Source organism: Eptesicus fuscus, chromosome 19, assembly GCF_027574615.1.
Source record: "Eptesicus fuscus isolate TK198812 chromosome 19, DD_ASM_mEF_20220401, whole genome shotgun sequence".
In the NCBI taxonomy this organism is placed as follows: domain Eukaryota; kingdom Metazoa; phylum Chordata; class Mammalia; order Chiroptera; family Vespertilionidae; genus Eptesicus; species Eptesicus fuscus.
Window position 1 is genome coordinate 36511119 of NC_072491.1, and position 27117 is coordinate 36538235.

General features: G+C 43.7%; 1 protein-coding gene across 6 annotated transcripts in view; it reads left to right on the forward strand.

Annotated features, from left to right (window-relative positions):
• The window catches only part of SGK3 (serum/glucocorticoid regulated kinase family member 3), a 112398-nt gene that overhangs the window by 41479 nt on the left and 43802 nt on the right, over positions 1–27117 (forward strand). For 3 of the 6 annotated variants that reach the window (XM_054708292.1, XM_054708290.1, XM_054708293.1), the window contains 2 exons: positions 22133–22349; positions 26729–26812. In XM_054708292.1, the coding sequence (XP_054564267.1) occupies positions 22272–22349; positions 26729–26812 (162 nt within the window). In that variant the 5' untranslated portion in view covers positions 22133–22271. Of the gene's footprint in view, positions 1–9812; positions 9873–22132; positions 22350–26728; positions 26813–27117 lie in introns of those variants that run through there. The other 3 variants (XM_054708291.1, XM_054708295.1, XM_054708294.1) reach the window with 3 other exon arrangements.

The following is a 27117-nucleotide window of genomic DNA, read 5'->3' on the forward strand; positions in this document are numbered from 1 at the left end:
CCCCCCTGCCAGCCTAATCGCCCCCAACTGCAGCCTCGGCGACCTGGTTGTCCCACGCAGCTTGCTGTTCAGTCGTTTGGTTGTCCCTTACTAACCCCCCTGCCTGCCTGGTCGCCCCATGCAGCCTGCTTGTTAAGTCATTTGGTCATCCCTCACTAACCCCCCTGCCGACCTGGTCGTAGGCAGCCATCTTGTGAGGGCATGAGGGTTAATTTGCATATTACATCTTTATTATATAGGACTAGAGGCCCAGTGCATGAAATTCGTGCACGGGGGGGGAGGGTGAGGCTGGGGGTGGGGTGGTCCCTCAGCCCGGCCTGCACCCTCTCGCAATCCAGAACCCCTCGGGGGATGTCCGACTGCCGGTTTAGGCCCAATCCCTGTGGGCCTAAACCGGCAGTCAGACATCCCTCTCGCAATCCGGGACCGTTGGCTCCTAACTGCTCGCCTGCCTGCCTGCCTGCCTGATCACCCCTAACCACTTTGCTTGCTTGCCTGATCGCCCCAACCACTCTGCCTGCCTGCCTGATCACCCCTAACCACTCGCCTGCCTGCCTGATCGCCCCCAACTGCTTGCCTGCCTGCCTGATTGCCCCTAACTGCCTCTGCCTTGGCCCTCCACCACCATGGCTTCGTCCAAAAGGACATCCGTAATGACATCCGGAAGGTTGTTCGGCTGTCCGGTCTAATTAGCATATTACGCTTTTATTATAATAGATTATATTGGGCCCTGAATGGTGTGGCTCATCCCATATATCGAAAGGTTGCGGGTTCAATTCCCCATCAGGGCATATACCTAGGTTGTGGGTTCAGCCTCCAGTCGGGGTGTGTACAGAGGGGGCTGAAAAACGTTCTCTCTCACATCAGTGTTTCTCTGTCTTCCTCTCTCTCCTTTTCCCTCTCTCTAAAATCAATAAACATCCCTTTGGATGAGAAATAAAAGAAAAGAATTGTATTGGAATTTGAGATACAGAAAATCACATTAAAATTATATTTTCAGAAGTCTTTCTTTATGACCCAAAGCAGGGAAGCATGGTACAGACTGACATACCTCAATGTGGGGTTGAGGGAATGAGAAGAGATAAACCAAAGAATTTATATGCTTACTAGAGGCCCACTGCACGACATTTGTGCACGTGGGGGGGTGGGGAGTGGAGTGGGTCGGAATTGAACCCAGGACCCTTCAGTCCGAAGGCCAGTGCTCTATTCACTGAGCCAAACCAGCTAGGGCTATAGTTCATTTTTAAAAGTTCCTATTGTGTGTCTTCAAGTTCCCTAATCTTTTCTTCTACAATGTCTATTCTTCCCATATAGTGCAGTTTTCACCTAAGAGATTGTTGTTTTCATCTCTAGAAGTTGGATTTAGAAAATTCTTATACCTTTCTTGTCCTTACTTAATTTTTTAGTATATTACTATTATAACTGTTTCAGTATCCTTGTCTTCTAATTCTAACATTTATGTCAGTTGAGTTAGTTTCAGTGATTGATTTTGTTTTTCATTGAGGGTCATCTTTTTCTGCTTCTTTGCATGCCTTATAATATTTGATTGAATAGCAGATTTTGTGAATTTTATGTCATTGGATGCCGAATATTTTTGTATTCTTATAAATATGCTTGAATTTTAATTTAAGATACAGTACATTACTTTAAAACAGTTTGATCCTTTTTGGAACTTACTTGTATTTTTTTTTTATTAGCATCTAAGTAGAATTAGTTTAGAGCTAATTACTCTCATTACTAAGGTAAGACCATCCTGAGTACATCATTGAATGGGGAGGCTTTCCAGTTGGCCTGGTGTGAACAGCCAGTATTCCTGGCCCTCTGTTCCTTCCAATGCATTCAAGTGGTTCGTTTTTTCTTTGACCTTGGATAGTTTCCTCACATGCATGCATTGACCAGTGCTGATGAATCTCAAGGAGGATGCTCTGCAGATCTCTGGGATTTTCTGTGCTGTTGTCTTGTCTCTTCTACTGTCTTGTTAACTCTAGCCATCTTGTTCTCCTGGACGCATAGCTCTATCTCCTCAACTCAGGGAGTCTGCTGGCCTCTCCTACCTGCTCTCCTATGCCACGGCCTGTAAGTTCTCTGAAGGTAATAAGCCAGGATATACCTTGTTCATTTCCCATCTCTGAGGAATCACTTTCCTTCACTACCTGATATCTAGTATCTTGAAAACTGTTGTTTTATATAGTTAGTCCAACTTATTTTTGTTGTTGTCCTTGGTTTAGACGGGAAAGTAAATATGGTCCTTGTTACTCTGTCCTGCGTGGATTCAGAAGTTCCCCCACGGCTCTCCTCTTAAGAGTCACCTCACATTTTTTTTAGGAGAGCAAGAGAAAGGTTCCAAGAGTCTATCACCAAGAAATTCTGGTACAACCACTCTGTAAAATGAAGTGTGACTTGTTTAGTCTGCTTAGTTAATACTTATTAAATCTCCAGAATATTATAAAGGTTTACTGTGAGTAGTGATTTATGGATTGTGTGGGCCAGACTTCAGATCTCTGGGCCTTTCTTAAACAGGCCAGCGACATTTTCCACACACAAGGGCCCGTTGATAGATCGCAAATCAGTGTTCACTCTTAGTTGGGAGTCATTCTGCACACTTGGTCCTGCTTCCACATGTGTCATCTGAGTAAATTTGCAGCTAAGGAAAATTTACTCCCTAAAGATTTTAATAGTGTAGGACCCCCTAACATAGGCAGTTTACTGTGGTTTGAGAGTTTATTTCTGGAACACGGAAAACCTTCTTTCTGTTTAAAAAATTCTTACGGGTTTATTTGAGCCAAACTGACAACAATTGCCAGGAAGCAAAATCTCAACTGATTGAGAAAAAGCTCCAGAAAATGGCAGTTTTGTACCTTATTTTATACATTATAATCAAAGGAGGAGCCGTAAAGGAGTTACATGAAATCTGTTGGTGATAAATTAGGGAGGCAGGAGAAAGCAAAGCTGGGGAATCTCTGAGATTGGATAAAAAGTAAAACAAATAGACACATACTTCTTTTACATAGGTGGGTATAGGATAGTTAATAGTTAACAATTAACACATGAAATATAGTAACAATGAGGTGATTTGTGGTCTCTGCTCTGGTGCAGTGGTGGTACTTTGAGGAGTCTGGAGAAAAGGAAATTACTTTGATATTCCAAAAGTATGTTATCCTAAATGCAAAAAAAGACAACAGACAGGCCCAATTAAAGACTGACCTTTGTGCCCTAGCTAGTTTGGCTCAGTGGATAGAGCGTTGGCCTGCAGGCTGAAGGGACTTGGGTTCAATTCTGGTCAAGGGCACATGTCCGGGTTGGGGGTTCCATCCCCAGTGGGGGGCGTGCAGGAGGCAACCAATCAATGATTCTCTCTCATCATTGATGTTTCTATCTCTCTGTCTCTCTCCCTTCCTCTCAGAAATCAATAAAAAAAATATATTTTTTTAAAAAGACCTTTGTTTGGGAAAAATACCAGCCTAGGACATGCACTGCTTTTAGTTTGAAAGTTTTAATTTCAGACCATTCTATGTGGTTACTTTAGGTCTCTGAGTTTGTAAGGCCACCATGTAGGCCTCCCATGAGCTTGTCAGGTTTAGTATTTGGCCCCTTTTTTGTCCACACTTTCCTCTTTTGGTCATAAATCAATCCAAAGGGTGCACTGATGGCCAACCTTTTGGTTGGATAACGTGGCCCCACAGTGCTAGGAAGGCTCATTCCTAGGAAGTCTTAGTGTCAGCATTTGTCTTGCTGAACAGTGGACTATTGGGGATGAGGCAAGACCATAACCTTGGATGGAAGTCAAGGTTGAATTTTTCTCAAAAGGGAAAAGCAGGTAAATGTGAGACGCTCAGATCCTATGGGTCTTCATTAAGAAAAACACACTGGGTCATTTCCAACTGATAAGCTATCATGATCTAGGTCAGTGATGGGCAACCTTTTGAGCTTGGTGTGTCAAACTTCGCCAAAAAACAGCATAACTCGGGTAGTGTGTCACTTTGAGGAAAAAACACTATTTCGCAAATGTTTCATCCTCGGCATGCAGCTGCCTCAGCAGCCGCGTGTCATCAGAAACGGCTACGCGTGTCATAGGTTCGCCATCACTGTTTTAGGTTTTGCTGTCTGTCTCACTTCTCTGTATTTTGCATCTACTATAACATTTTCTTATAGTTTTGAGACAGGCCAGTAATCCAGGACAAGTGGTATAGGGAAACTGAGATAGATAATTAAACAGCAGTTTGCAGTTATCTAGAAAATATAGATGCCAAGCATTTGGCAGCCATCTAGTAAATCCTATCTTCCCTAAACCAGGAATAACTAAGGGTAAATGGTTTGCACTTCTCTTCCCCAACCAGAGGGTAAATAGCTTAAATCACCTACTCAGGTAGACAGATAGCAGAAATCCAATTAGTGTCATCTGCCAACCACAGCCAAGAACAGATGAAGTTGAGGGAAGAAATCTCACGTTGGTACATCAGCATAAAGCTGATGAATATTCTATTCAGATCCTCCCCTAAACGCCTATCCTTTAAAATCCCTCAAAACGGCCTGGGGCTGGGGGCAGAGGGTCAGTGGGGGGAAAGGGGGGCATGTAATACTTTCTTTTTTTGTTTGTTTGTGTGTTTTTTTTAAATACTTGCAACAGCCCTAACCGGTTTGGCTCAGTGGCTAGAGCGTCAGCCTGCGGACTGAAGGGTCCCGGGTTCAATTCCGGTCAAGGGCCTGTACCTTGGTTGCGGGCACATCCCCAGTAGGAGGTGTGCAGGAGGCAGCTGATGGATGTTTCTCTCTCATTGATGTTTCTGACTCTCTTTCCCTCTCCCTTCCTCCCTGTAAAAAAATCAATAAAATATATTTTAAAAATAAAATAAAATACTTGCAACAATAAAGAATTATTAAAAATAAATAAAATAAAACCTCTCAAAACGAAGGTCTAATGTGCACTGTCCCTGCCAGGAACACGCCCGCTCTCCCCCCACCCTTTCCTTCCCCCACAGGCATGCATCTCCTAAACTCTAAGGAACCCCCTGAGACTTTCAACCAGGGCCGTAAGGGACAGCAGCAGTTTGTCCCAGATAAACCCCCTGAGCCGTCCCAGGGCCCCCTTTTCTGACTTCTTGGTGAACCAAAGCAGCCCCACTTAGGCTCATTTCCCCAGCCCTTTCTCGTTTCACGGTCCCCAGCTTTAATAAACGTCCTCTAAAACTCACCTGGACTTGTGTTGTGAAATTTTCCCCGCATGACGTTAAGAACCCACATACTACCGGCTGGCCCTGGGCCGATCCATTCAAGGCCAGGACCCCTTTCCAGTAATAGTGTGAGGGCCCACCATACACCGGGCCCACCATACACCTTTTCAGTTTTCACAATCTGACTGACAGATTAGTTCCCATTGACTATGGCTCATCTACTTCCCATGAGAAGCACTCAAGTGCCGTTCATTGTTAATCGGATGCCCTTAATCTTTAGTTCCACCTCGAAGGTTTTTATAAAACAGCACAAATAAAATCAGGCCTCTTACCTCGAAGCAGGGAAGCCTGAAATTCCAAGGGAAACTCACCCAAGTCCTCTGGATGCAAAACAAGGAGCCAGTGGGGCACAGTGGGTCCAGGCTGGTACCAAGCACGGTCCGGGTCTGCAAGGTGGTCCTGGGTGGGCTTCCTTGGAATCCTGCCGCACACCAAGTAAATGTCAACATAAGAAATGTCCAGACTAGTAGGTTTGGCTCAGTGGAGAGAGCATCGGCTCACAGACTAAGGGGTCCCAGGTTTGATTCTGGTCAAGGGCACATACCTCGGTTGCAGGTACGAGAGGCAACCAATTGATGTGAGAGACACATCCATGTTTCTCTCTCTGTGTCTCTCCTCCTCCCTTCCACTCTCTCTCTCTCAAAAAAAAAAAAGAGTCAATGGCAAAATATTCTCGGGTGAGGATTAACAACAACAACAACAAAAAAAGAAATGTCCAAACCTGTAAGAATTTTTTATGAGTTTATTTTAGCCAAACTGATGGCAGTTGCTGGGAAGCAAAATCTCAACAGATTGAGAGAATGCTCCCACTAAAAACTTTTCTAGCTCAATTCTAAGTGCTTTGTGATTCTTGTTTTTCTTATTCTTAAGAATTTATTTGAAATTAGAAGGGAAACTCCTACAATATTCTTTTCATGAAAAAGAAAGATCAGTATTTTAATTATAGCAAGGGAGAAAGTTTTTAAAAAGCTGAAAAAAATCACTCATGAATATATATATATGTATATGCATATTATATATATATATATATATATATACACACACACACACACACATACACACATATACATATATATATATATATATCTAGCTGGCCACTTTGTACAAGTCCTCAGAGTACCTTTCCATTTACTAGATGGGATTCATGAATCATTCAATAAAGCCAATTAGATTTTTTTTAAAAAATCCCCACCCAAGGACATGCTTAGAGAAAGGAAGGGAGAGAGGGAGGGAAGGAAGAGAGGAAGAGAGAGAGAGAGAAACATTGATGTGAGAGAGAAGCATTCATCGGCTGCCTCCTACATGCAACCCCACCGGGAATAAAACCAACCCAGGCATGTGCCCTGACTGGGAATGGAACCCACAACCCTTTGGTTTATGGGATGACATTCCAACCACCTGAGCCACCTGGCCAGGGCTGAATATATTTTTAAGTACTTACTATGAGTTTATCACTTGTTTGGGCAATGGGTGACAAAGAGTGGGTTGATTACTTTTTATTTTTATGCATCTCCATGAATGTCAAATATTTAGCCTTCCAAACAACAAGTCTTATTTCATCCTAATTTGTTTTTCCCTTTTTTGAATCAGTCACATCAAAGCTTTGGTTAGCATGAACTAACTGGTGTTAGACAAAAACAGAGAATCTTACTGTTTTAGGTAGCCTAGTTGTGGATGACTAATTATTGTTGTTGTTGTTGTTGTTTAAATAGCAGGCTCGCAGTGGTCACCAACAGACTTTTTATTTTTAAAAGAATATGTTTTTATTGATTTTAGAGAGAAAGGGAGAGAGAAAAATTGATGAGAGAAACATCAACATGGATTGGCTACCTCCTGTATGCCCCCTGCTGGGGATCAAGCCTGCAACTTAGGCATGTGCCCTGACCGGGAATTGAACCAGTGACCTCCAGGTGCATGGGTTGACACTCAACCACTGAGCAACACTGGCCTATAATTTCTTTTAGGCTTTTTTGAGATATTGAAAGTAGCTTTTTCTTTCCTGATTGGCTGGGGCCTGGAACACCCAGTATAAGTAGCTTACACTTTAGTTTTGGAGATAAATATTAAAAATAACAGAATGCAAAACAAGGTCATCCTGTTAAGTGCCCAGTCGAGTGGTACAGACCCTAAGTATTATAGCATTATATTGCAAAGAGGTCCCTGAGCTGAGCTGTTGTAGTCTGGACAGGTCGCGAGGACTGAGAAGAGGTATTCTGAGCCTGGAAGCAGTGGGTGTAAATGTTCAGTGGTAGGAAAATTGGCTGTATGTTGTGGTTACTGTACAGTGAGGAGACAGTCTGTCGCCCAGTTGTGTACACAGAGAAAGTCGGAGATCAGGTGGGAAAAGTAGGTGAGGGTCAGATCCAAGATCCTGAGTTCTTTGTATTGGTACATAGATGGCAATGAAAATGAGAAGGGTCATTGAAGAGACTGTAATAGGAAAAGCCAAGGACCTGGTGACTAAATGTGAGGGTTGAGAGGGAAGAAGAGCCAAGAACAAGAGTGTTGAGCTAGGGTGAGGCCACGCGCCCCTGGGTCCGGGTGAAGCTGGATCCCGGGTCCGGGTGAGGCTGTGAGCCCCTGGATCCGGGTGAGGCCGCGTGTCCCCGGGTCTGGGCGAGGCCGCGCGCCCCTGGGTCCGGGTGAAGCTGGATCCCGGGTCCGGGTGAGGCTGTGAGCCCCTGGATCCGGGTGAGGCCGCGTGTCCCCGGGTCTGGGCGAGGCCGCGCGCCCCTGGGTCCGGGTGAAGCTGGATCCCGGGTCCGGGTGAGGCCGTGCGCCCCTGGATCCGGGTGAGGCCACCCGCCCCCTGGGTGGGTGAGGCCACGCGCCCCTGAGTCCGGGCGAGACCAAACCAGAGGGAGTCGGACCTGCATTACCACCATTTGTCCACCATCCAGAACTGAAAAGTCAATGCTGACATGTACACATAAGGAACTGGTGGACATTGAAATTGGGTCTCAAAAGAACTGTTGGTCCAGAAAGAAACTCACTACAGACTGATTCATTTGCCTGTCAGCATAACTATCATTGCTCGTCTCACATTCGGTTCTTATAAGTATATTTCTAGTAACACATGATCTCACTCATCTAGGGGAAATGATGAACAACATAGACTGATGAACAAGAACAGACCCAGAAACAAGGAGGCATCGATCGGACTGTCGGGCCTCAGAGGGAGGGTAGGGGAGGGTGGGGGTAGGGGGGAGAGATCAACCAAAGAACTTGTGTGCAAGCATATGAGCCTAACCAATGGTTAAGGACAACAGGGGGGTGGGGGCATCCGTGGGGAGGGGTGTGGGATGGGAATGGGGGGATGAGGACAAATATGTGACAACTTAATCAATAAAGAAATTTTTAAAAAAAGGATTTGGGGGTACTTTTATGATATTATTTCGAAATACCATATTTGATAATATAGGCATTTTCAATGTTAAAAAAAAAAAAGAGTGTTGAGCTAGGTAGGACAAAAGTGATGTTGTTAAAAATAGAAAAGTCAGAAAGGAGAACTGGAATGAAGTGATGCCAGTGATCACTGATGCTTTTTCTAAAAATTCCCAATTTCTCTGTGTGGCTCCTAACGGGACAGTAGTTTCTGTGCAGTCCTTTTCGTCTGGCAGAATGAAATGGAGTGTGGAAGGACATTTAGAGTTCTTGAGGTCACCTGGCCTAATCTCTTCATTCTACAGATAAGGAAATTGAGGGCTTCAGATATTGTGACTTCCCTTAAGGTCACACAGATAAGCTGGCACAATTATCTGAAGTTTTTGTAGCAAAGGTTATTGTGTATTAATCCTGCCAGTTGGCAAAGTGAACCTGTTGTTTCCCCACAGTGATTAAATTAGTATTGACTTGATTCCTCAAATAGTTTTGCACCTTCCAAAATCAAATACCTTAATGGTTAAAAATAATTCCTTCCGAGTGGTCTGATTTTCCCCCCTTTATCCATACATGCAGCCGCAAACCTTTTAGTACACTCCTGGGCATTAATGCCAAACTTGGCCTGGGTGGAATGGTGTGACTCATCGCCCCCGGAGAAGGAGCCTAGCCAGTGCCTTGAATACCTGAACTCTGTTTTGTGAAGATGTTGAAACCAGTCCTACACCTTAGCTGGAACCTAGGGAGTGCCTTCATTTTCCCTTCAGAGCCTCTTTCCTCCTCTTGCCACCATGGCTCTCTCCTTTTCCCGCTTTCCTCGGTCAGTGTCCTGCCCTTTCTCCCTCGGGATCACGCTCCCACGGGCCCTTCCCACTTTATTTATTTAGGGCCTTCCTTGCACACCTTGATCTCCCTCCTTTAGGGTTCCCGGCCCCTAGCGTGCCAGGGGCGGAGCTCAGTGCACAGAAGCCCCGCCCCTGGATTTGGGCGGGGCCCGCGGCGAAATGGCGCCAATGATTGGTGGGGCGGGGCCTGCACCGCGGGCGGGCCCTTCACACGGGGCGGGGTTCGGGGTGGGGCGCACCGGCGGGGGCCTGGAGCCGGGGGCGGGGCCTGGAGCCGGGGGCGGGGCCTGGAGCCGGGGGCGGGGCCTGGAGCCGGGGGCGGGGCCTGGAGCCGGGGGCGGGGCCTGGAGCCCGGTGCGGGGTGGCGCAGCTGTGGCGGCACTTCCCGCTGGCCACGCGCCGGGTGCGGGTCCCAGAGGTAAGCGTGGGGAGAGGTCCCGGTGGCTCGCGGGCAGCTGGAGGGACTCCGCGGGCGCGCACGATGCAGGTGTGGTTGGGCCGGCCCGGCCCGGTGCCACTTGAGCGCCGCGGAGCGCGAGCGAGGCGTGGGGGGGCGGCCCCTGGCTTGAGTCCCCTGTGGGAGGGTTACACCGGATCGGGCTGTAGCTTTGCAGCACTTGTTGGCGGCATTAGCTCCGGGATAGAAAACACTTGCGTTGCACCGCACACCCTCTCCCCAAATCTGGAGAGACCTCAGGGATTGTAGGGATTTTATATTTAAAATACATTTCTAGCTTGTGGTTCCGGACTGTAGGAGATACTCTATAATGAATGAACTTGCAGTGCGTCTTTATTTTGACTTAGTGTTGTTCAGTTTGCAGAAAGAGTGAGGCCAATCATGGGACTCTTCTTTAAGCGAGGACACCAGGATTTACATAGGCATTAAGCGCGCAGGTTTTGAAGCTAGAGTGCCTAGGTTTGAATCTACTGATTAATTGTGAAAACTATGGGCAATTTGCCTCAATCCTCTATGCCTTTGTTTCCGCCTCTGTGAAATGGGGGTAATATTAGAGCCACCCTTATAGGATTGTTAGGGAGGTTAAATGAGTTAATACTTAGTGCCTGCAATAGTGCAAAATGACATTGGCTATTTTCTTTATTATGCATTCCCATGGGCATTAATCTTCAAAGTTGTCCCCACCGTTTTCCGCAGAAATGTTGCTATAAATGCTCTGGGATTCGTTTGGAACAGTTTTCAAAGACCGAGTCCCACCACAAAAGGACTCATGACTATTGTCTCATACTAATGATGTGCTCATCCGCCTTGTTCCAAATCAAATTCTGTGGTACAGAAATCTGAGTCTTGCAGGTTGTTCTAAAAAAAGAGGGGTGAAAACAGGCAGCACTTTTAGAGTGAGTGTAGCCTCATTTTAAGCACCAGGCTCTGGTAGGTTTGTAGGTTTGTCTAAAAGAAAAGTTCATATTATTTTTTTATTTTTTTATCCTCACCCAAGGATATTTTTCCATTGATTTTTAAAATATATTTTATTGATTTTTTACAGAGAGGAAGAGAGAGAGGGATAGAGAGTCAGAAACATCGATCAGCAGCCTCCTGTACACCTCCTACTGGGGATGTGCCCGAAACCAAGGTACATGCCCTTGACCAGAATGGAACCTGGGACCTTTCAGTCCAAGGGCGAAGCTCTATCCTGAGCCAAACCGGTTAAGGCCCATTGATTTTTTTTGATTTTTTTTTTTTTTTTTTTTTTTGAGAGAGGGACAGACAGAGAGAAATATTGCATTGATTGGTTGCCTCCTACACGCGCCCCGGGTTTGAACAGAATCGAACCCGGTACCCGATTTCCTCCACAGGCCAGCAGGCCGATGCTCTATCCACTGAGCCAAACTGGCTAGGGCAAAAGTTCATACTACTTTATATAGAACTTATAAGTTGTGCTATTTTGGGTGGGTGCTTATTTGTACTATTATTGTAAAGTGAGATAAACCAGAGTAGCCAAATGCCTAAATAAACTAAACATCATAGAAATCTTTTAACTTGCCACATAGAATCTCAGGGATTCTGAAAAATCTGACCAGCTGCCCTTGACTGATAAGGATGAGGCCCAAAGACCCGGAACCAATAAATGGCAGAGCTTAGACTAGAATTCAGCTCTGCTGAGCAACAAATTATAAAATCAGCCAAAACCGGTTTGGCTCAGTGGATAGAGCGTTGGCCTGCGGACTGAAAGGTCCCGGGTTCGATTCCGGTCAGGGGCATGTACCTTGGTTGCGGGCACATCCCCAGTAGGGGGTGTGCAGGAGGCAGCTGATCGATGTTTCTCTCTCATCGATGTTTCTAACTCTATCCCTCTCCCTTCCTCTCTGTAAAAAATCAATAAAATATTTTTTAAAAAAATTATAAAATCAAAAGTACGATATTACTTCTGGTTTTGATGACAATACTATTTTTATTTTTGACATCTTTATGGTGCTGGGAATGTTTTTTTCCCCTCTCAGCAACATCCTGCGTGGTAGCTTAATTGCATGATTCACAATCATTCTTCAGCATCTTTGATTTAAATCACAAGTCTCAAAGTTGCTACATCAATGATTGCTTTGAGAGCAAGATGATTGTCTTCCTAAACTTTGTACAAACATGTTCTAATAGAGCTTTGGTTTTGTTGCTTTAAAATGCAGTCCTTTCTCTTATGTGGGGAATTTAAACAACCAGTGTAAACAAATTGACCTCGTAGGCAGTTTGTTATCACTGTGTTATTGATGAAGTTTCCTTGATTGGGTAGGATAGAGTCAGGAAGTGGGATGTTGAAGTTGCTGCCAACTTCAAAAGCATCGTGGAATGAAATTACATGGAGATACTGGTGTGTTAGTTGCTGACTCTTTCCCAGTTCCTTGCATAGTTCACTCTCCCTCACCTCTAGGTGTTTGTGTAGATATTACTATCTCAGTTAGAGCCTCCTATTTATAATTCCATGCAACCCCACTCTTTCTGTAATATATGTTTATCTACTGATTTACTTGTTTATTATCTGTTGTCTGCCACTAGAGGGTAAGTTCCATGAGGGCAGAGGCGATGACCAGTGTGTTACTGCTGTGTGCTAAGTGCCTAGAAACAGTGTTTGCCACCAGAAGGTATCGCATGCATGGACCTGATGCAGACATTTCCATCGAGGGCTAGGAATTACTTAAGCCAATTCCCTGTCATTTGCCCTGCTCTCTCCTTCCCCCATGTCTAGTTATTTCTCCTGGTTATCCAGGAATAAAACAATAAAACCTGTAGTGTAGATAATGTTAATCCCTCTTTCTACCTTTCCCTCCACATGAAATAGCTTCTGACTTATTTTTCCTTTGTGTAATTATTATTTTTTTTTTTTTAAAGAAATCTGTGTGCTCTAACCAGTTTGGCTCAGTGGATAGAGCATCGGCCCGTGGACTGAAAGGTCCCAGGTTCGATTCCGGTCAAGGGCATGCATGTACCTTGGTTGCGGGCACATCCCCAGTAGGGGGGTGTGCAGGAGGCAGCTGATTGATGTTGGTCTCTCATCGATGTTTCTAACTCTATCCCTCTCCCTTCCTGTCTGTAAAAAAAAGAAAGAAAGAAAGAAAGCAATCTGTGGCTCCTGTTGATGCGAGGCCTATTTCTCTACTCCTGCAACTCCTTACCTGAGTTCCCTTTTCAAATGTCTTCACATCCTCACCTGCAGAATTAAATTCAGAATGAAAAGCCTGCCATTCGGAGTTCTTTACAACGTGATCTCAAGTCCACGTTTCCCTTTCTGTTTTCATTAATGAGCAGGCCGTCTCCCCCAAGTGGGCAGGAATTCAGGCAGACTGGACGAACGGCTCTTCCCTGTTTATACAGGACTTGTGCCGTCCTTTCTGTTTTGTGTGCCCAGCCTTTAAGACCTCCCTCCCATGTCGCCACCATTCCAAATACCTAGATAGAAGTTCAGTTGGAAGTGGCTTTTCCTTCCTCTCAATTCTAGTGACGTTTCACAGCTTTCTAGTTTGAATTGTAATTCCTTGGGCATTTGTCTTCAATTTTTGCTACAGATAAGCTCCTGGAGGACAAAAAAGCATGTGCACACAAATCCCAGTTACTTTTTTAAGGAGAAATAAGACACATCTCCACCCCCACTTAACTGGTTTTTAAATGCACATGAACTTCAAGTTCTGTTTGATAGGCCTTTAAATCATTGAGCTTCTATACTCATTTCTATAAAATGGATAGTTAAGGAAGGAGGCAGGGCAATTCAGTACTCAATAAAAAAGATGCAAATAAAGATATTGAGATCTGGGTTCACAGAAGGGAGTAGGTGTAGGGAAAGCAATATACTCAACACCCGTATAGATGAACAGGCAGACGTTAAAAAATAGACACCGTCAACTCACTCAGGAAGCCATTAGGACAAGACAGACTGCATGGAGCAACGCTTGTGACTTTGGATTTTCCTGTGGGGTATTATTCCTAAACTTTATTTTGTTTTTGCATCTCGACACAAAGAATCCTGTTTTCCTGCTTTGTTTTCTGAGCTGGATAGGACTGAACGTTCTTTCTGGGCGGTGGAAGTAGTTTACCTTCCCCTTCATTGTTTAAAATAATAACATAGTCATACGTTTTCACTTATTTTCCTGGATAGATGCAGAAGACATTTGCCAGAAGCTTTTGGTCCTTCAGAGTAAGGTGATAGATATAAAATACTTGAGTTGAGCTGTTGTCGAAGCTTCCCATTTTAAGTTTGATACCAGCGTTTGGCTTAATGTACTCTGCTTCATTTTTTATTACAAACATATTCCTGTACATATTCCAATTGAGTGAATGTTTTTATTTTACTTGTGATTTTTCCTCCCTTATAGATTAAAACTTGTTTCTAGAGCTTATGTAGACATTTCAGCAGTTTAATTTTCTTTTCATTTTCGTATCGTTTCCCAAACCTCTGCTGGGGTTTTCCCATTTGAGGGCCCACATTAGCCTCACTCACTTATTTTGTACTTGATTTTGAGTACTTACAGGTATAGTCTAAGTTTATTTTACTGTTCTTGGGATGAAGCTGCAGTTTGTATTGATAGGAAAGATTTGGTAGGAAAAACATATATAAAGGTTTTAATTTTCAAAATGTTAGAAATTTAAGGTAAAATTCTACTGTAATTTAAATATGTAATTGGTTATAATTTTTCTCCTTTGGGACATTTTTTCTAATGTGCTAACCAGTAAAGTTTCACTGTCAGAAGAATCTTGAAAGCAAATATTTGCTTTGGCGTAAAGTTTCGCACTGTATAAGCATCTGTGTTTGCCCTGAGTTTTCTTTGTTTTGAAAAAGCCTTTGGTTAAGGGTGTTATCAGATAAGATCATTCATACAAATAATAAAAGTGGGAGCACAAACTAATTACATATCCCTAGCACATGATAAGCGTGGTGTAAGTAGCTGTTAAATAAATCTATATTTTTAGGGAGAATTAATTAAAATACTATAGCATATTAATATATATAATAATGGAATTGACCTAGTAAAGAGGGAGGAATTGATGATTCAGGAGATTGACGAAGGAGTGATGAACCAGAGGTTACTTAGTTGCATACTTTGGCAAACTGGAATTTCCAAATGTCTCTCTCCACCTGTTTGTTGAATGAAACATTAAACAAATGTGTGTTGGGGCCTACTAAGTGCAGGGCAATGAATAAGTCACCGTTTCTACACTCCAGTCAGGGAGGTTCTCAACAAGTAAGCAGTATGCAATCCTAGATGGTTATAAATGCTGCAATGGAAAAAACCCAGGATGATGACAGAAGATGAACTTGGAGAAGGAGCACTTTAGTTAGTGTGGTCATGAAGGCTTGCTGGAGGAAGTGACATTTGAGCCAAGGCCTCGATGTGAAGAGCTGAAGGAAAAGCATTTAAGGCAGAGGGGACACCGGTACCAGAGCCTGGAGGTGGGACAGGGCTCAGTGCCTGTGAGAACTGGGAAGGGGCTGCTCTGACAGGAGTGAGTGGCTTAGAGGGGCCAGAGGCCCTGGTGGAATGCAGCTGGAGAAGGAGGAAGTTAGGCCGTGGAGGTGCTTGAAGTCTGTTAGCAACCATTCAGCGTTTGGATTTTATTCTACGAACTGTGGGAAGCCAGGGAAAGAGTTTAAGCAAAGGAGTGACATGATCAGATTTGCAGTGATTGAAAAGTCACTCTGCTGTGGGAAGGTTGGACTGGAAGAAGGTTAGACTGGAAGAAGAGAGGCCAGGTTGGAGGGTCTCCCAAGAGACTCTATAATGTGATGGTGGTTTGTTTTTGTTTTTGGTGCCTCCTTAATCTGAATTCTCCCAACCTTCTGTCAGAACCAGCTTTGGCCCTAGGCTTCCTGGGGCTTGTAGGATTTTACCTCTAGGACTGTGTGAATCCCCCCTTTGCTTTTCTCTTGCCTCAGCTGATTACCCGTCCACCTATTGTCCTACCAATGGTCACAGCCCTCCAGGAGTCATCCTGGAGAGTCTTCTGTGTTCTGCCTGGAAGATGCGCTGGGAGTGTGAGTCCCAGTGAAAAAGCTTGGGAAGCCGGGAAGAGGGCAGGCATTATGGTGATCAGGAACCCAGGATGGTGACCTTGGGAGGTCAAGGACAGAGCAGAGCATTGCTGCTGCACTCACCAGCCCTACCCTGTCAGTTCCGGAATCAGAAGAGGGACATGTTTTCATTTGGAGTAAAGTTAAGCCCTTCCTTCTTATCCTGGCAGTTTTGATTCGATTCTCAAATTGGAAAGCAAAGGACTGTCAGCGTTGACTGCTACCTCCTCACTCTGTCCCTTCCTTAAATGTATGTAATCAAGTGGAGCCAGTCTCAAGGAACCAACAGACTTGGGTTGAAGTTCTCGGACACACCTATGGATTGTTGGGTGCAGACTGTTCGTCTACATTGTACCTCAATATTTTGCACATATATTTTTTTTAATTTTTATATCACGTCATCAAGAATCAGGATAGCCCTGACTGGTTTGACTCAGTGGATAGAGCGTTGGCCTGGGGACTGAAAGGTCCTGGGTTCAATTCCAGTCAAGGGCACATGCCCAGGTTGTGGGCTTGATCCCCAGTCAGGGACGTGCAGGAGGCAGCCAATCAATGATTCTCTCTCATCATTGATGTTTCTATCTCTCCCTCTCCCTTCCTCTCTGAAATCAATAAAAACATTTTTTTTTAAAGAATCAGGATAAATAAAAAGTATTTCAAATAAGAGAGGAATATAGGAAAAACTAGGACTGCTTTGTGATGACAGAATGAGGGAAAATTCAAACGGGAGTGGGGTGGGAATTAGAGGAAGGATATATTAGTAAGAAAAACAGGAAAAGTTATAAATGATTCATCATGTGATGTTTGGTGGGGGCGGGGGGGGGGGAGAAGGTTACTATGTATCTTCCATTGGCCGATCCTGTTAGATTTTTTAATCTGTTCTGCAATTAAGTTAATTTACAATATGACAAAGATGTGCTTTTTTTCTGTTGAAACATTTTGGATGTGTTTGGAGCTAGTATTCCGAGAGGCGGAAATAAACAGATACAGATTATTTACTATTACAATAGCCTTTTAATAAATAAATAAGAAACATGGTAGTTTGGGGTCAGAATCTCCTGGGAAAGTACTTTTAATGTAATTTAAAATGAAACCCATCCACTTGTCCTGTTCTCTCCTCGGGAATAATTCTTGTTCCATCCCCACCCCAGTTCCTCTCTTTATTCTCTGGGTCCGTTCCCAGTTCCCAAACCTGTTCCCATGCCAGTCCCCTTGACATGCCCAGGGTCTGTACATGGTTTTCTTTTGTCTCTTCCTTGAGTGGCCCTGTCAGCTCTCCCCGCCTTGGGATTCTTGTACCCAAACCCCCAGCACCAGTCCTGTTCCCCTGCCGAAGAAAACGTGTCACTCTTCCGAGCCTAATTCCTTCCTTTCGGGACAGGCTTGGTCTTCATTTTCCTTCATGCGTTAGTGTGAATCACGGACCAGAGGAACAGAGGGGAAAGAGGCCGGCGCCCCTGACTAGTCCGGGATTGCCTGTGTTAAAATTTCTTGAGGCACACCGGTTGAAAATCGCTGTTTCTACGAACTAACACCTAACACACATCACTTAACCTTCACAACAACGCATGAAGTATCGTGACCCTGGCTTTACAGACGAAGAAACCGAGGTGATGAGAAGAACTTCCCACATGGTCACGCAGCTGTGGTGGCAGCACTGTGACCTGAATAGAGCTCTGACCTGAGAGCCTGCCTGGCACACACGGTCCCTCGACTTCTTATGATACCGCCGCATGCATCCCCTTCTTCCACGTACATCCCCTTTGGAGATAACAGAGTGAGGAGAAGGGAGCACTGAGTGTCCATTGGCAATAGGGTTGTAGGCGGCAAACCACACAGAGGGAAACCAGCATTCCAATTCTGCCAGCACGAGCGGTCAGGTTCCTGCAGCTCTGTGTCGGAAATGGCCCATCGTCCTCTTGAGACATCACACACCAACATCTAACCAAGGGCTGGGTTCAGAATGGGCTCTGGATGAATGTTGGTCCCATCGCAGGCACAGCCATGGGCTACATTAAAAATGACAGTAGCCAACACAACAACAGCTGTCGGTGTGAATGAATCAAAATTATACCTATTCTTTTTTGGTCATAGTGGCCCAAAAATAAATTTTTTGGTGTGCCGCAGAATTTTAAGTAATTAGTTTATGTGTGCTGTGAGATGGAGAAGCTTGAAAATCTCCTGGCATTGGTGTTCAATAAATGTTAAGTTTCTTGACTGTAACACGGTTGACATTTTGGGCCAGATAGTTTTCTGTTGTAGGGGCTGTCCTGGGCATTGTAGGATGTTTAGCATCCTCCATGGCATGTAGCCAATAGCAGTCCTCCAAGTTGTGGCAACCAAAACTGTCTCCAGACATTGCCAAATGTCCCCCTGATGAGAGCTACTATAAATATAGTACTTACCAGCTGTTCTATCACCCTGGCAAGTCGCTGCCCCTCCCAAGATCCGGCTGGCCTTTGAAAGTTCTGTTCCCATCGGACCCGCTTCTTTATGTCTTTTGGGGCTTGTCTGAGTTGATTCACTCGCTGGATGTTCAGGTTAGTTCTTCCGTTCTGGGTTAGTAACTCAACTTGGTCTCCTTAGCGTCCTGGGACCTGCTCTTAGGCAAGCCAGCTGCCCCTGGGAGCCAGCCTACAAGATCATCTTGTGACTCCCCAGCGGAGTGAAGGCAGATTCTTCTTGTGATTCTCCTTTGAAAAGCCTAACCTCCCTCTGAACCCCCACAAAAGCTCCAACTTTTAATTTTTTTATTTTTATTAAGGTATTATATGTGTACATATTTTACCATTGCCACCCCCCCACCCCACTCCCATATATGCCCTCACCCCCCAGAGTTTTGCATCCATTGCAAAAGCTCCAACTTTTAATCCCACACGAACGACATAACTTTCTGTCCTGTTTTTTTTTTCTTAGCTGTGGGGGTTCTTATATCAGCCCTCTTCTCAGTCTGTTTTATTTGGCTCCCTGGCCATAAGATGATTTTGTATAATTTAAATTGCTTCGGTTTTATAGAATAATCATACACTAAATTTACAGTAATAACAGGGTTGCTTTTTCACAGTGTCAGTTGTAACCACTGAAAAACAAGTTTATGAACCTTCTTCATTGCTTCCCAGAGGACACTTTAGAGGCAGTGTGGCACAATGGGTAAAGGTCCTAAAAGCTGACCACCTGGGTCCACATTCCCTCTCCACCACCGGGAGCAGGCAGCTTCCTCTTTTTATGCTTCTGTTTCTCCTCGGTTTCCTCTCAGTAGGTAGGGCTGTTGTGAGCAGCAACCCGATTAAGGCACCACAAAGCACAGACTCGGCTTATAAGCAGCTTAGCCACTAAGTATTACATATTGCTAGGTTGCCAGTTTGATGTAGCTTGAAGGAAAGAGAAACTTGACTGAAGGAGAGGCATGTAGTGCAGCAAACAAGTCCACAGAGGTTTTGGAGTCAGACAGATTTGGGTTTGAGTCCTAGCTCTACTGCCTGTTAGCTGGATCCTGGCATGGATAGGTGATTTTATCTTTCTACGTTTTTCTGGAATAGGATGGGTGTTCGGACTAGCGGACCATGTTTTGGGTCTCCAGGGATTAGCATCAGTTCAGAGCTAGTGCCCAGTAACTCTCGGAAGGATTATGAATTTCCCATTTCCCAGTGGATGGTCACCCGTGTGAGTGGATGCAGGTCTCTCTTGAGGAAGGTCTGGAGAAAGACTGATGGGATACATTGTGGCCCTGTATAGGTCACAGTAATCTTATATTTAGTCTAACATCCTCGGGTCTAACATCCTTTGAATGTTCTTCCATATGTGCTTCTCAGACTCCTGCTGGCAAAAATTGTTGAGATTCTGCAAACTTCCTATATAATAAAAGCCTAACATGCAAATTGTCCCCTCCACCGGGAGTTTGACCGGGAGTTCGACCAGGGGGAAGGGAGGGCCACCCCCAGATGGCGGTGGTGGCAGGCGGCCAGGGGAAGGGAGGCTCTCGGTCTGGCAGCCCGCAGCTGCTAGGGACCCTACCTGTGCACGAATTTCGTGCACTGGGCCTCTGGTTTTAGTATAAAGGCAGTCTCCTTTCACAGTAGGCTCTGAACTTCTTTCTAAGTTCTGTTGGGCTCTAACTACCGTTTTGAGGCCGTGAGGGGTGATGGGAGTAGGTAGTGAGGAGACTTGGCATCCCCGTGCGAAACAACTTGAAAGGGTTTATGCAGGCAGGGTTTGGGAGGCTGGGACTCCCGAGAGAGGTGTAGGTTGCTGCTGCTTTCATTAGGGATGTTCAGCTCAGTGTGGAGTTCAACATTCTTACCCTCATTGTGTTTGCCCAAGTGCCTGCATCTGTGATTCAGATTCATTTTCCTTCCCAGCCAATGCCCATGTGTTAGCATGAGAGACTTTGCAGGGTTGCATGTTTAATTGGCTCTGCAACACTTAACCATCAAACTCTGGGCTTGATCCTATTCCTATCAGCTTCGCAGCTATAAGACCAAAAAAAAAAAAAAAAATCTAACAGCCGTAGATTTTCCACCCGTTTGGGAATTCATGACTTTCAACTTGCCGTCTTTGTGCATATTCTCAAAGACAACCAGAAGCAGCCCAGCCCAGGTCCCAGGCTTTGAAATAGCATTTCCATCATCCACGTGGCCTTCCAGCTCCTTGCCCACCGCCTATGTTCCGTCCTGTGGCACCGTGGGAGGCAATTTGAGTGATGCCATCACTGTGTGCCCAGTGACTAGTTCCCTACCCCCCCCCCCCTCCTTCCACAGGAAAGTGATCAGGGCATTCATCAAACATGCATCCCATTTTTGAGGGTCTGTTTCCTGGGGTCATTCTTGGTCCCAATTACTGCATCAGACACATGACACTCAAAAGTAATAGAAGGAGTTATAGAGTGCTCTAATTTAGACAAATGCTGCTTTTATGGGGTTATAGGGTGACCTAACTCAGACAAATGTTCACTCCAAGCTTAGGAGGGGGCCAGTTACATTCCCATGTTTTCTAACAACAAATTTAACTCCATATAAATCCTCCTGACTGCATTTCCAGCAGCAAATCCAACAATATAGGTTTTATGTGGTTTTTAAATTTTTTTTGGCTGTTTTTGTTTTTTGTTGTTGTTAATCCTCACCCCATGATATTTTTGCATTGATTTTTAGAGAGAGTGGAGGAGAGGGGGAGAGACACAGAGAGAGAAACATCGATTGGTTGCCTCCTGCATGGGCCCTGACTGGGTGAGCCTGCAACCAAGGTGCATGCCCTTGACCAGAATCAAACCCAGGACCCTTCAGTCGTGGGCTGACGCTCCGTCCACTGAGCCTCAAACTGGCTAGGGCCAAAGTAGGTTTTGAGTGATCGTAAAGGAGGCCCCCTTCTAATCAGTTAAAGTTCACTATACCTGAATATTCAATGCCTGCAGACAGATACTTGAAGTCATTACTTGAATGTAATTTATTTACAATGATCAGATCTGTCAGAGTGACTTCCTGAAATTAATCACGGAGAGAGACTGGCAGACTAACCCTTTAAAAGGTATTATTTTGTGTCAGTGGTGAGTACGGGCTGTTGTGTGTAGCAAAGGTGATATCAGTGTGACATCTTGAGTCTTTTGTCCATAGGTGGAATGATAATATTAATATAAATGTGTGTTTTTTTTAAATTAAGTTCTATTGTAACATCTCTGATCAGGGGTCCAGTGCATCAGAATGATCCACAGTTGTTGTCAGGTCTCTGGAGCCAAACAGCTGGGGTTCAAATACTGGATAGGCAAGTTACTTAACCTCTTTGTGTCTGTTACCTCATTTGTAAAATGGGCATAAATGGTTACCTACTAAATAGGATCCCAATCTGAAGCAAGCTCCACCTGTTTGACCTGATGCAAAAAGTCTGAAAACCATACCTGGAAAAACCCTGCTTTTAATCCATCAAACTAGGGATCTTTTAGGTGAGAGGTAGCCCTTAGTCCACATGAACTGTGGGATAGAAGCTCCCGGAATTTCTTAGCAGTAAGGAAGGTGGTGGGTGGGATGCAAATGTTTGATTGTGGTTTATCTCTTGAAATGGACATAACAGAAATTAAATCTCATAACCTTCACTGAGAATTACGATCAAAAGTAAATGAATGCTATTTTTAAAATTGTTTTGCTAATCAGTTGTTTTTTTTTTTTTTCTGTTGGTTAAGGTTGCATGATGGAATTTGAACATTACCTCAAGAGGTTTTATGTTTTGGAGTAGCTGATGGTGTTTGTCCTCTGCTGACCATTGCTTCGGACTCATTTTCTGGTGTCCTTTTGAGGCCATAAACCCAAAGGGATTATACCATGGACTACAAGGAAAGCTGCCCCAGTGTAAGCATCCCCAGCTCTGATGAACACAGAGAGAAAAAGAAGAGGTTCACTGTAAGTATACGGGGTAAAGCATATGGGAAAAACGGACTATAGAGAGTATTTCCACTTCTGCTTTTGTTCTTTCTTAACCTAGAATGTCCTCTCCCCATGTCCACAAATCCAGATTTTACATGTCTTCCCAATGCTGTATGCCATTACAGTACACAGGGAAGACTTTTTCAGTGCAGATTTTTACCTGTTTACCTAACTCTTGGAGAAATTTGTGACACTTTCTGACAGACCCTCTTACCAGGAAGTGTGCATGCCTATGGATATAACTTTATGTGCACTGTTGGGGGGTTAATGGATCCAGAAGTCATTGGTCCCATATTAAAAACCACTGTCTTGAAATTTCCATAGTATCTTTCTTTTTTTCACATAGTATCTTTCTTATGACATTTATTATTTTCTACCTCAATTTTAAAAATATGTCATCCAGTCATTTATCTCTTTTTTCATCTTAGAGGCAAAGCCCATTTCTGATTTTACTTTTTACCACCATAGGATCTACTATAGGGCTTTATAAAGAATAAACAGCCCTATCCAGTTTGGCTCGATGGATAGAGCGTCAGCCTGTGGACTGAAGGGTCCCGGGTTCGATTCTGGTCAAAGGGCACATGCCTGGGTTGCGGGCTCAATCCTCGGTAGGGGGCATGCAGGAGGCAGCCAATAATGATTCTCTCCCTTCCTCTCTGAAATCAATAAAAATATTTAAAATTTTTAAAAAAGTATAAACAGTGAATATTTTTTGAATCAGTGTATCAATGACTATTATTGGAGAACAGTCACTTTTCTAATTAGTATAATGAAACATATAATATTGTATTTAGTTCTGTTAGTTCTTTTAGTATTTACAGAGATTTATTGTCCTCCTCCCCCTGGGGGAAAAAATGTCATTTATCTTGTCTACAACTGATCTGGTCTTCCTTATAAACCCCTACCCACTGAGTGGTCTTGAGGGATTCATTTAACCCAATCCTCCTTGAGCTAAAATTTAAGCAGTTATTTTAAGTAAAATGCCCAGGCTGTCTCCATTCTGCTCATTCTCTTACTGAACACACACTCCTCCACCTTGGCATCATGGTTTATGGGACGAGTAGGGTCCCTTTCACTGTGTTTGTTGCGTTGATGACTGCCTCAAGGTATTGGTAGCCTGGTGAAGGCTCTTGCATTGTTGTCATCCTTCTAGATCTTGGCCATTCTAAGTGTGGAGTGACTGGTTTGGCAAACATCCGGCTATGCTTGACTTGACCCAGCCCTGGGCATTTCGGTGGCATCCATTGCTGGCACCTGTAGTTGATGAGCTGACTTGTCTGTTCTTCGGTTGGGTTGGCCAGGTCGTGGGACTCACTGCTTCTCCTTGGCTCTCGAAGGCTATCGAGCCCACTGAGGCTCTGGCATGCCCTTTGCCTGCTCCTGAATCAAGTGATCTACCCCAGCCTCTGACCAGGGGTCACCTGGCCCTGCTAAAGATGCCCTATAACAAGCGACTTTCAACTCAGTCCATTTCACATGGGAGTTGAGGAAAGCTGAGGAGTTAAACTCTTTGACCACTTCACTCTGCCTTCTTAAATAAGTGGGGCTGGGAGCCCCCCCCCGCCATGGTGGTTTTCTCCCAAAATCCCAGATAAGGAGCTAGAAACAGCCCCTCTACCCTCTCTGCTCCCTCCGTTAACACCTCCACACTCTGCACCAAAGCCCAGAGCTGAGATACTATAATGTGTGTCTGACCATGTGCTCCCCCTCAGTCTCTGTGTTGTAGTAATGTCTTAACAAGCAGAGTACATTTATTCCACATTTGTATAAGCAAAATTTAGAAATAACACATTGATGGTAAACAAGAGGTCAGTGTACCTTGGATGAAATAGTGAAATGTGTGCAAGTTTTCCTTCCTTCCCCATCCTTACTTTTACCTTTAGGCCATTCTCTCCTTCAAGGCATAACCTCTTGCCAAGTTTGAGGGAAGTTCATACTTAGCAAATAATTGTCAGTCGGTTATCTCAGGTATCCTCCTATTTTTCACGGTCGAGGTAATTCTTATATGCCTTTTATATAGCTCTACACTATGAAGCTTCCAACAAAATTGCATCCTAGGATGTCTTGACTTAAACCAAGTCTAAATTATACTTTCATTTATCCACTCAACAAATTGTCATTGAGTTTCTTTGTTATGCCAAACACTGTTCTAGGCACTAGGGTATAGCAGGTAGCAAGAATGACACAGCCCTTGTTCTCTAGGAACTTACATGCTATGGTGGGGCAAGACAGACAATAAGGAAATATTTTTAAAATTCAATAAGATCATTTCATATTATAATAAATATTATACTGCTTTCTGTGAAATCTGGTGATTTTTTTTTGGTAAATTAAAGTATTTTTTAAAATTTGAAGTTTTTGTTCTTGTCTATTGATTTTTTAAATTAGAACTTACTCAATAAACCCTTGTTAATAAATCCTACTGCTAATTAATAATTCACAGGGCTTTATCTCAGCTCCTGTAAATATATTTGTAGCAGAACTGCTTCAGCCTGGAACCCAGGCTTGGGTTCTAGTTTGGCTGTACTTGGGTAGTGATGGGAAGCTGCCTTACAACAGCAGGAATTGGCACAAGTAACTCAAGAAGCTTGAAATCGGAGAAACCTAAGTTTCCGATCCTCTTGTAGCAGTCCTGCACCGGGCCTGTTCAGTCCTGAGTGACGTCTGAGGTAAATATGTAGTCTAGTCTTAGAAGCACGCCGCCCCTTCCCTGGCCCCTCGACCAGGTTCTTGACCCTCTACTTCTGCACTCTCTGCATGTGAGCAGTGACGTCTTACATCCAATAGCTTCCTCTACGACAGCATGACACCTTCTTGGTTAGGACCAGAAGAGCCGTATCACCACCCTATGGCTCCTGTAGGGTGCTCTTTTCTGTCCGTCTAGATCAGGGGTGGGGAACGGCCAGCCTGCGGGCCGTATAAGGTCCTCAAAATCATTCAGGCTAGCCTTGCCAAGGCATTAGGGGTGAGTTAATTAAATGCTTGACTAAATACAGCAGGCTAATTTTTAAGTTGGTAATTTTGTATGGCCTGCAAATGATGTTATAAATATCCAAATGGCCGTTGGCAGATAAAAGGTCCCCCACCCCTGGTCTAGATGGTTCATCACTTAGGTGTCTGATACTAGTGACTGTTTCACTTTCCAGGTGAATACTTAACTCCTCCCACTGTTGGCCTGATAGTGTGATTATATCTTAAATGATACTACAGAATTCGTACAGTATAATCACATACATCAGGGAGTTCCTTTCCTCACAGTATCATCTAACTATGAACTTGTGAGTATAGCTTACCAGTCTTTCAAAGGAAAGGATAGTTTATATATGTCTACCCATCTTCCAAAATTAACCTGGTTTACTTTAACTTGTCTAACAGATTGTGGGCAATTATATTATAAATCCCAAAGCAACTCATATCTCTTTCCCCTAGTCTTATACTGTAAAATGATGAGATTGGTAACACAAGCCATATATCAGTGAGTCTTTTCTCATAAACTTGGATTTGATATTTTTTTCTTTTTAGAAATGATATAATATTTTTGGGGTCCCAAACAGTTTTCCTTACATTGGTATATTAAATTATAATCTGAGAGTATCTGTGGGATGAATTGTGAGAGTTGATTGTATAATTTAACTGTTGATGATTTGATACTGATTCTGACGCATGGTGGGCGTTAAAAGATTTAGATCTTAGTCTCACAAGTCTGTGTACTTGGGCAAGTTGTGTAATTTTTTTTGGCCATCATTTACTCATATGTATAATGGGGGGCGTAATATTTGTTCTGCTTACTTCATAGGGTTGTTGACTATGATTATATGCAGTTATGTATATATGAAAATATTAAGGTAGTAGGAGGAAATCTGAGGATAAATTCTTAGTTTGAAAACTACCATGTAAAAGATGACCTGGGAGAAGGAGAGCTAAGAATTGAGTATTTCCTATGTGCCAGGCATCACTTTTGAAAATACTTTATAGTTTCAGGGTAGTGGTACTGCTGGAGAAGAACAGAGAATACCTTCAGTTGAATCTATAATGTCTTATTCTTGGCAGGAAAATCTGAAACAAGAAAGGCAAAATAGAATTCAACTAAATAATGAGTACACAGTATTCACTGTGTTATTCTTTGAAAATTATAGACCTATGTCATAGCATTTTTAAAATAAAAGGTCACCTTTCAACAAGATAAAATAAGTAATTCAGTTGGTATGCTTGTGTATCTTGGAGAATCATATATAAACATTTATGTCTAATATTAGTTTCATGAGTATGAAAACATTCACATATTTAAATAGTTAATGTTTTTTGCAATCAAATATTATGTTATTTTTATTATTTTTGTTTGTTTGTTTTCACAGGTTTATAAAGTTCTTGTCTCAGTGGGCAGGAGTGAGTGGTTTGTCTTCAGAAGATATGCAGAATTTGATAAGCTTTACAATACGGTAAGTAATGGTCAGTTTACGAGTTTTTTATTTAAAACAAAACACCTGAGAAAACTCAAAAATAAGAGAGATTTTACTTGAGTGATTAAATAATATTCAGATATATCAGAAAAGCGGAAAAGAGTAAGAGATTCTTCAAAAGCATTCTAACTTTGGAATTCTTATACAAAAGGGTGAAGAGGGGACCGTTGACAAGTTCCAAATAAAGTATTGAAAGTATGAAAACCTGCCCTAACCGGTTTGGCTCAGTGGATAGAGCATCGGCCTGCGGACTGAAAGGTCCCAGGTTCAATTCCGGTCAAGGG